Here is a 10,668-nt window from a genome sequence, read left to right as displayed (position 1 = left end):
ATTTGAAACTTCGGGCGAATCGACTTTGAGTTGGGGCGAAGCGACTCTGAGTTGGGGCCAAACGACTTTGAACTGGGGCCAAACGACTTTGAGTTGGAGCCAAACGACCTGTTTCCGACGTTCTTAATTTATTAACACTGATTTAAATTTTCAGATTTAGATGGCTTTTAAGTTTTAGGGTTTTTCCTATTCTGGTCCCTTGAGTGGTCAAGTATGGCCATGATGTTAGCAACAAATTCATGACCAATTGGCAGTTAAGTAGGACACCCCATAAGAGAAAAAAACGATGGAAAAAGCATGAAGCCATCAATACACGTGTTTGTACTTAGCTCTTATTAACCGAGCTAGAGGTCTGTATGGGAAAATCTTGACCGAGGTCGTGAGTACAGACCGAACGCAGTGAGGTCTGTACACACTACCGAGGTCAAGATTCTCCCATACAGACCGACTTAGTTCGGCTAATAAGATGTTTATTATATGGCAAAGAAGAAAACTTTAATTCGTTTAATGTAACTGGTTTGCTGACAGTTTGCTTGCGAACGGCGATGAGCTTAACTTAAACCTGCCGAAATTTGCTCGTCCTCTTTACTTTTTTTTGTCATCAAGCTTTTTGGCACTTCCATAAATGATTGAGAAGAAAATAAAAGAAAATGGTGAACATTTTTGTATTTTAGTTTGCTACTTTTTCAATGCAAAATGAAACCGGTCTAGCTCGATGCCGGTCTAGATGGGAAAATCTAGACCGCGGTCAATAACGGTTTCAGCCAACCAAATTCGTGAATTCGGTGGTTCCCAGTCTTTGTGAGACACAGCCATATAATAATGTTTCTTTCCAATCCTCCATAGGAAAAAAGATGGTGACTGGTACATTTACCCATAATTCTTAGCGCACAAAAAACCTTAACAACGTTCATAGAAACGTACAGAAACGTTATAAAATCTTCAAACCTAAGCTACTCAATGTCCTTAGCACAGGGAATAATATTATAAAAAATTGGCTTTCTTTGTGCCTTATATGCTGCTTTAGGTTCGCAAGGCATTGTGGTAAAATGTACAGCCGCCATCTTTTTCCTACGGTGGATTCCATCACACTGAAGACCACTGAAACAACTTGAGCCTCAATTAAGCAACCGTGAACCACAATTACCCATATTACCTTTCGACATGTTTGTACGCTCTGATAGGACAACCTTTCTAAAAACAGCTGTATGTTACTACATAAAACCCGCTATACACATAACAACGACTTCTCCTAGCGTAAAAAGATATGAATCTAAAACAAACATGATTACACTCTTTTACTACGAAATTGTCTCGGGCTAGATACTGTTTTCATTTGAGGAGAAACTTTTTCAAGAAAAAAACACTGCCGTTAACACTCCGTCGCAAAATTCCTTCTAGTGAATAATTTAGCTGAAGTAGTAATTCTAAGATAAGCATCAGGTTGTTTATGTTACTAAATTCAAAACAGAATATTAATGACAATTTTCTGACACCGTTTGTTTTACAACCATATATGACGGAATTTCAAGTTTATTTCACTATTCGTAAAAATGGTTCTTATTTGAATTTCACGGTAACTACTTCGAAAATGTGTGGAATTACGTACAGTAGTGCCTCGGTATTTTCCGATTTTTAAGTAAAAATTAGAGTTAGTTAATTAATTTGGAATTTTCCAGAGGCGGATTCAAGGGGGGGGGGGTAGATTGGGTGGCTAGCAACCTCCCCCCCCCCCTTTAGAGAACCAAAAAATGGAAAATGGAAAAACAAATGGAAAACACTTTGGACAGATACCTCATCGTAACTGCGTTGGTAGTATTTCCGGTACGACAGTTGGTTCCAATTCTCAAATTGCAATATTTTGGGGGCATGCGCCATTGATTCTGCAACGCCAAGATGCAAGTCATCCCTTACCCCCTGAAAAATCCTATCTGTGAAGGCAATTATGCTACTGCCCTATTACGCAAACAATTTAAGAAAATTCCATGTGGTATTTTCAGAGAACTTAACCACGTTTGCACCTGCAACTATTTTCAAAGAGATGCGAGAGTTTAATTTTCAATTTCTCTCATTGTCGGCTTTCCTTAGAAAAAAATTATGTTTCTCGAGGCAATATTACGGCAGATATTTAGCGGGGGAAAAATTGTTAAAATTTGGATTATCAACAAATAAAGTGCAGTTGTTATCAAATCATTATTTCGGACAGGTGAAAACGTAAAATCAAGCATACGAAAGAGTTTAAACAAACTTAGAATGGTGTTGTTAAGCATTCCGAAACCAAAAAAGTTTAAAAGAAGAACACATTACCTGCAGTGAGTAATTTGGCTCAAATGAGGCCAAAATAATCATTAAATTAGCGGGCGCTCAGACAAGAGACATATTTAAGAGGCTTGTTTAGTATTTTCTAAACAAAAGCAACACAAGTCTTCTACGTATAAAATTTCAGCAGGAGTCTGTTTCAACCATGCAAAAGTGAGTTTCAAGTCAAGAAACTCAAACGAATATTAAATTGTGGCAACAGAAATCTGATAACTATGAAGCTAGCTCATGGTTGAAAAACGTTTAAGGCACGGACTTCATGTTGCCCCTTGTTTCGTCAACAATACTTAGAAATTATCTGATCCACGTTTTTGTTCTTTAAAAAGTTTGGTCCCGGCAGACTTTAGAACTAGTCGTAGCTCGTGAATTTTAGGTTTTTTGAGTGGAATTTATGGGTACAGATACCAACAATTGATTATGCAAAAATGTGAAAGACATTTCTTTCATTTTTGGAAGCTTTTTTTAGACTTGTCTGGAGGCAATTATTTCGATTATTACGCAGACTACCAAGTTAAGCGCCGGCATTAACAGATCTCCTCTAACGTTGAATTTTTGCAATGGACATAAATTACTTATCTGCCTAAAGTAAGCAGCTGTAATAGAGAAAGGAAAATTGGGTTTTAATTTCCAAGGGGAAGTTTTCATGATCTATGACGCATTAAAGCCAATTATCTTCTTTTAATAAAGAAACCAAACTTTGGTGTTTTAATTTCAAAATGCGCCGAGCTTGAACGGCGCACTGGCACAATTGCAGATTCAAGAACAGTTAAATAAGCAGAATTTTCACTAAATGTTTTGGCTGAGGAAGAAGATCTTTCGTAGCCAGTCGAGGCCATTGTCGGTAAGAGCTGTAATCTGTATTCATTTGTCTTGCCGCCCTAGTTAAACATTTTTCTATTCTTTGAGTTAAAAAAAATACGAAGTGTTTGTATGTTTGTGTGTTGAAGTGATATTGCCAACCCAACTGAAAACCGCCTTCGCAAGTTGGGTTCCCTCGTTAAACATTATTATTACTTTATTTTATCATATGTTTTATGGATCCAAACTCAGTGACATCTTCTTACCATAGTATCAAAGTCATAGTTAACACATGATTTTTAAATGCTCTCAGAACACTTTTGCGGCTAATAATTTTTAGTCTTCTTCTTTTCTTCACTTACATCTTTTCCATTTTAGATTGTGATGTGAAAAACTTTGCGCTATTCAAGTTAAAATGATGGTATCTCTCTTACTGCTGTTGTTTCTCAAACAAGCCCCTGTGGTAAGTGCTTTTCAAAAAAATTCTCTTCAACACTACACTAGCTGTTCGAAAATGTGTAGGTTACCAAAAGGAAACAGGCTATTTTATGTCCATGATTTTAACAGCAGAGTCCGCGCCTCTTGAAACTCTTAAAATGTTCATATTTCGCCTACTTGGGCATGTAACTTTTAAAACAAGGTTAGAAACGACACTGGATGTTGGCGATGTCAAAATAATGACAATTTCTTCCAGTAGCTCTTAAACTTATTATACTATAGGCTCACAGCTGTATTTGTTCCATCAGTCGAGGTCTTTGCAAAATTTATGAGCGATTAAAGCAATGTAAGTTCTGTTCTACACATTCCATGGATTGAATCGCTCTATTCTGTTTGTTCTAGATATCGCTCTCATTTTTCAAAGAGATGCTAAACAATATCATCCATTACAAAGAATTGCTCAGTGTTTTCTTCAATAAAGTTTTCATTCTCTCTTTAATGAAGACAGCCGAAACTTATTTTAACGCTGATTTTTCTGCTCCTATATTTAGGCTCAATTCGTTGCGCCCCAAGCATTTTGTGTTCCTACAAAAGGAGGAGACCCGAGGCTGGTGGTTTCTGTATCGCTGGCTAATCAGTCTGAACCCATTGTGCAAGGGTATGGCGTAACATAGCATAGAGGAATTCTTCGAATTTTATTCGCCGTCTTCAAATAGTTGTCCAAAAGCTATCATCCACATGACAATAATGATTATACTAATCTAGCCAATCACGACAGAAGAAGCAATGAACCAATCAAAATTGAAGAAAGCAAGGCGACTTCCCCCAAACGCGGGATACCAAACCCTTGCCAAGCGCGGGAAAACGCGCACACGCGGAAAACAAACGGGGAAACATCCGCGGGAGCCGAGCTTTTCAAAAAGTCACGAAATGTCTAACCTTCTCTCCCTCTGGGTCGACTCATTGTTTTGTATTTCCTGTCTACAGTGGGAATCGTGTAATTAACTATCGTCCTGCTTAAAAGATTCTGTTGTAAGTCAACCCATGCTCTTTTTTTTACAGTGGTTTGGCTACTCAGCACCTTTTCATAGCACACGGCCAAGATTCACAAGGTGCCGCTGCCAGCCTGGAGGTGAAGTGGTCTTTTCCTAAACAGCTCGAGTTTGATTCGGCTCAAAACATAACTGGACCAGAATATACCAGCTTGATAAGTCAGGAGTCAACCTTGATCGTCAAGGTAAGATGATAAATGGTTAGAAAGTAATTTAGGCAAAGTCTGTACGACGCTATTAGTTCGCCTAAAATACTTAACCCGCATAAGTGTACATATTTGACAAATTGTTCAGACTAAACTTTAGTTAGGCAGTGTAAACAGACCAAATTAGTAAACTTAAAATTACTTTGCTATGTGAAAAGCTGAACTACTCGGCTAGAGACAAAAATCACAGACTGTTTTCCATGTATTGATAATTTCAGTTTGATAAGTTGGAATCCTGCCAAAATATCACCCTCGCCATAAATCTCAAAGTTGACCATCAGAAGAGAACCTCGCCGGGAAAAACTTCACAAACGTCGACCTTTGTAGCTGTGGAATATTACTGGGAAGATGAAAGCCTGGATGGAGCAGCAAAAACAGAACGAGCAAGGTCTTCCTTTGAGTTCTACGCACCAAGTAAGTTAATAATTTATGATAATGAAATATCTGTTTTCTTAGCATAATGATAATGTGTGTCCGGTTTTTTTCCGAAGTAAACCTCAAACCTCAAAATAACACTTAATAATGGTATTAAATTACCAAGGAGGTATTAACAGGCCGAAGGTGGACAAGGATCGCCAAGATTTGGGAGGATAAAGATGGATTACAGAACGAAAAAATTTGCAAAATTTAGTCTAGTTAAAGAATGGGGTATAACGTGACAACATTGTTGTATCTACTCTCTTGAATGGACTGGGTGTTGAGAGTGCGGACTTTCCAACTTTCCAACACAATGAAAATCTTACCTATTACGTAATTAACAAATTGACGTCAGTTTTTTATGCGTCTGTCCTCTTATTGATGATAAATTGCGTCATAACATTGTCTAAGTGGCTGTGGAACCACAAGCCGCAGGCGAGTGGTTCCGCAGTAAACTTTGACAATGTTATGACGAAATTTATCATCAATAAGAGGACAGACGCATAAAAAAACTGACGTCAATTTGTTTTTTACAATAACAAGACCCCAAAATGGTCAAATGCTGGGAATAAATGAGGGGTAAAGGCGCCCTAATCTTACCGTAAACAAAGATAAGTGAATTTTATTCATAAATGACGCGAACATTGTCAATAGCTTTTCTCGCTTTTTGATTGGATACTTTGAAAAGTCCATAAAATCTCATTGGTTAAAAAGTTGACAGTTTGACAGCTGAAAGTTGAACTTGAAAGCTTGCATAAATTAAAATTTTATCCGTCTGTATTCTTATTGTTCATAAAAATGAGCCAATCAGCGCGCGAGAAATTAGATAGTTATTGTAAAAAACATATTTCAAAAGACTTCGCTGTGGCAAAACAATGTTTGTGGGTGATTAACGTTATATATGTTTCCATAGCAACAGTGTTTGACGGCCATGTTGACGCAAATTTTAAAGTTCTTTTTTGAATTTCACTGAAAAGTTAGTAAGTTACTGAATTTAATCCGGTCAAAATTTATTATTTATCATTTTGTTTTTGTAGCATGCTCCCGTTTTCGCCCCTTGGGGATGAAAGATGGCAAAATCAAGGAAAGTCAGCTGTCGAGTTCCTCTTACATGAAGACTGAACGAAACAAAACTGGGCACTTTCCTCACTTTTCAAGACCAGGCTCTGTTGGTGTGTTTATGGTTGAAGACGGAATGCTTCATTATGACCGCAACAACTTCCTGCAAGTGGATTTCCGCACTAAGACTAAAGTTGAAATGGTAATGAAACGTAAGTTTCTTTCAACTGCCCAGGGGGGTGGGGGAATAGGGTATCGATTTCGGCCATTTTGGTCTCAAATAGGGTATCAAATTTTTGGCCAGGTCATAAATAGGGTAGGGAAAATAACAGATTTAGTCTTAAACTGAGGATAAGGGTTTTGGGAAGCGAGTCGCACATCCCCACCTGATTTTTCTGGGAGTACCCCCCCCCCCGGGGTGTAACTGTCAGTTTGTGCATCAAACCTAGCCCCAATATAGACCCTTTTCATAAATGGCTGCCGATTTAAAATTCTTTTGTATACATTTAAATTAGCGTCACTAAAGTCGTTTGGGAGTAAAAATTCTTTTGAATAATCACTCAAAAACGAAGTTAGTCAGGCCAATTTTAATACTTAGAAAAAAATTTATAATTGGCAGCCATTTATGAAAAGGGTCCATACTCCCGCCATATTTTATTTTGTGTTAACTTGGTGTCTATTTGTCCGACTGTCAAGTGTCAATTTGCGTGTCGAGATCTTTATTATTGGCTATGAAAATGCTAAAAAGTAAATGCCAGTAAAAATCAAAGAAAATCCAAAAAATGTGGCCACGGTCGAAAAATCGATTTTGCTCATAATTTGCCAGTTTGAAGGCCTAGGTAATTAACTGAAGGAAATCAAGTTAGTTTTTTGAAATATCCAATATAACGGCAGAAATTCACGAAAAACGGTTGTCGCACCGAAAGCTCAGATTTCACTTCGCGATAATCCGAAATTTTACACTTTTCAGCTTCTTGCTATACAGTCGTTTACATCGCTGTGAAACGTTCTCAACTTTAGATGTGTACATTGATTCTTCCTTAATCAAGAGATAGTGTTCATTTTTATTTCTTGTGTTTTCTGGCCGAACTGAGCCCCGATTAAGTAGACATACTTTTCTAATTAAAACAAAACTCAAAATTTATGCAAATTCAGTGAGGAAAAAAGCTGACCGGTAGTGCTTCCAGTTGTCTGATATTCTAGCAAAAGACAGTTCAGTCAATGAATTGTAGGCTTACGGATTCATTTTTGTGGGATCTACCAGCAATTTTGCATGAACGCCGATCAAAAGTCGAGAAAATTGCAATTCAGCCCCTTTGAAATTTGCAATGTAACGCAACACGCTAAAATAGGTAAGACCATTTTTGTTGGCTTGAGACAGGACAATCAAAGCCTATTAATGTCTTTTACATTTGAAAAGCTTTAAAAGTAGTATTAAACTTAAAAAATCGCCGACAAGAGTTTAAAAAAAGAGCAAAAGAAACACCAAACTTTTAAATCGCACTTTCCATCTTCTCGCTGCCCAGTGTCACGCTCGAGCGATTTTTTCAAGGGAAACGAATTTGAAACCATTTTTTCACCGTTCAAAATGAGTCAAATTTTAATGACAAGATCTTTGTTGTTGATGTGCGAAATCGTGCATTAATAAGAGAAGATTGCCCAGTTAACCCGCCGAACGAAGTAAAAAAGGTCTCAATAGTATATACATATTGGAACGATGTTAGGGATTACAAGCTTTATGCCGTCGCCAGCCAGTAGGAGGCTATCTATTCCCACGAAAAGTTAATGTCGGATCGATAACCAAGCAAACGACGCACTTATCAAAGAAGAATCGGAGTAAGCTGGATGAATTAGAGACGCCCCGCGCGAGTTCGTTCTTCAATACGGTGGAATTTGTGCCGGCACGCAGTTACGGTCATACCGCTCATACAGTGTAACAAGGCCACTAAAAGTCCTTCGAGGTAAGCAAATACTTTAGGAATGATAAATAAATAAATAATTTCCGTGGTTTTAACGGTCACACTCTCAATGACTAGCCAGAAGCCAGGTAGTCCTGTTCTGACCCTCTCCTTGTCACGCAACGTCGAGAGGGAGGGTCCCTCGCTCTCGGCTCTCTCCCGACGTTTCGTGACAGAGAAAGGGCCAGAACTGGACTAGAAGTAAGGGAAAAAAAAATTGACGCGCGCAAGAATATCACCAATGTTGTACACACGCAATTTGCTTAATTACGTTTGGCCACCTTGTTGCAACATCCAACATCTTACAGGATACTTGCGTTTTCGAATTATTTCTTGTTAACTTATTTGAACTGAAAAGCTTGTTAAACCAGGGTCGAAGAAAGGCTCGTCAACTGAATGAGGCACTAGTTGGTGATATAAAACGATCCACAAGACTACATGATAAAGCATGATAAAGAGTAGGTAGCACTGACTTTTTCAGAAGTGTAAACCACAACGTAGGTTCAAGATATACCGACATGTCATTGGCTACAAAAATGCTTCATGCTTCAGTGGTAAATAGCAATGAAAACCAACCGTGGCGTCACAAATTTGGTTTGTAAACAAGGCAATTTTTATCAGGAGTTTTTTCTCATCCCCACCCCAGCATTCGCCTTTATCGCACAGCAGCCATCTTGGATTGACGTCATGTACTTTTGACACCAATGCGAGGCCACGCGTGTAAAGTCAACTTCCGGCGATCGAGGAGACAAGGCGATCATCTGCAATCATGCCCAACGGAGATCACTGTTGAGTGCTGCAATGTAAAAATAATCGCTTAAAAATATTCCAAATCATATTTTTCACCGATTTCCCAGTGATGAAGCCATTCGAAAGCAGTGGGTTGTCAAAATACGGCGAGACGTGGGCAAAAGTGTCCAGGTAAGTTGGTTAGGTTATCGATGTCATTGTCGCTCGCATGTATTTACATTAATTATTATGATCTGGTCCATCTACAGATAACAAACAGCACAAGAGTATGTTCTGTACACTTTAAGGAAGCGGATTTTCAGACAACTTTAACAGGGAAGCGTGTTCTGGAGAAGCATGCAGTTCCAAGTATTTTTTGCTGGTCAAGATCACCCAGGAAAAGAAAATCTCCGACAAAGCGAGAACCACCGCGTGCACGAGTGCGATTGTTTGATGTAAGCGTCCCATCGTCCCCTGTCACTGTGACAGGTAAATATTGTTGCCGGTATCTCTTTAAACATTCCTTGGTTAAAATCGTTAAATAATCAGAAGTATTTTTATGTTTTTCATTTTAATCCATAGCATCAACTTTCGGCCAAGCTTCTGGTGAGGAAAGTTCTATGGAGGTCCAACCGGAACTGTCATCCTCTCCTGTTGTGGTAGACCTCCCCGAGCCAATATACACTGTCACTGTCACAGGTAAATATTGTTGTCGGTATGTCCACCGGATTGCAGTACCAAAACTCTGAAGAAATCAAAGTACTCGTTGACTCAGCCATGATGTTTCAACACGCGTGGCCTCGCTTTCATGCGAAAAATGGTGACGTTGCATCCAACATGGCGGACTGTGATTAAGGCGAATTGTCAATGCAATTCAACTCTTTTCTCTTCCTTTCTCGCCCTGCAAGTTGATCATAAAACTGATACTGACGTCTCTTTTTCCACCCCGATCAATGAGCTGAATGCAAAGGTAGGCTTTTTGTATTGGACGAAGCTTCAAAAGAAAGCAAACTAATAGCTGAATATCGCATAATTTGAAAAAGCGATTGAAGGTTGAGTTCTGGAGAAAGCTCCATCATCTTCTACAGATTTGACGCATCTGCCAAGTCCGTCACGTACTCGCTGCATAGTAGCACCGCGGACTGCAGTGTAAAGCTCTAGTACGCGTTGTTATTTGAGAAAGCTGAACAGTGCGTTTTAGCCGTCCCGAATATCCTTGCTCCTGCAGATTTGAATTGCTTCTGGGAGGAGTTATCTAAGCGCAAAGGGAATCTAAGAGCAACTGGTGGGGAAATACTTTGAACGCTTCAAACAGTCCGTCACTTATCCCGAAGCTGCATAAATTACTTGACCTTCGCCACACATTGTCATTTCCAAGATTGTAGCATGGGCCAAGTGTATCATGCGTGACGCAAAACAGGGAGAGTTAGGGAGTGATTAAGTTTGGTTCTACTTGTGTTTTTTCGCTATTACAGGCAATTTCTAAGTTAAATACTATTTCTAAAGCGTTTCAAACGTTAAAGACATTAATAGGCTTTGATTGTCCTGTCTCAAGCCAACAAAAGATTTTTACCTATTTTAGCGTGTTGCGTTACATTGCAAATTTCAAAGGGGTTGAATTGCAATTTTCTCGACTTTTGATTGGCGTTCATGCAAAATTGCTGGTAGATCCCACAAAAATGAATCCGTAAG

General features: G+C 38.8%; 2 protein-coding genes across 2 annotated transcripts in view; both read left to right on the top strand.

The window, feature by feature from the left end:
- The first annotated feature begins 3,034 nt into the window (after positions 1-3,034).
- LOC149105758 (uncharacterized) overlaps positions 3,035-10,668 on the top strand; it is an 8,355-nt gene continuing 721 nt past the window's right edge. The window contains exons 1-6 of the mRNA XM_089271213.1: positions 3,035-3,160; positions 3,496-3,580; positions 4,107-4,213; positions 4,618-4,792; positions 5,032-5,227; positions 6,268-6,491. Of these exons, the coding sequence (XP_089127339.1) occupies positions 3,533-3,580; positions 4,107-4,213; positions 4,618-4,792; positions 5,032-5,227; positions 6,268-6,491 (750 nt within the window). The 5' untranslated portion in view covers positions 3,035-3,160; positions 3,496-3,532. The remainder of the gene's footprint in view (positions 3,161-3,495; positions 3,581-4,106; positions 4,214-4,617; positions 4,793-5,031; positions 5,228-6,267; positions 6,492-10,668) is intronic.
- Positions 9,189-9,868, top strand: LOC149105759 (uncharacterized). The gene is made up of 2 exons (XM_089271214.1): positions 9,189-9,465; positions 9,559-9,868. Exons 1-2 carry the CDS (start codon positions 9,189-9,191, stop codon positions 9,723-9,725), a joined length of 444 nt encoding a protein of 147 aa, XP_089127340.1. The 3' UTR covers positions 9,726-9,868.

Source organism: Orbicella faveolata, unplaced genomic scaffold (genome assembly GCF_042242905.1).
Source record: "Orbicella faveolata isolate gen_17 unplaced genomic scaffold, um_ofav_v1 contig_34, whole genome shotgun sequence".
NCBI lineage: Eukaryota > Metazoa > Cnidaria > Anthozoa > Scleractinia > Merulinidae > Orbicella > Orbicella faveolata.
Note: the sequence above shows the minus strand (reverse complement) of the source record. Positions and strands in the feature narration are given on the sequence as shown.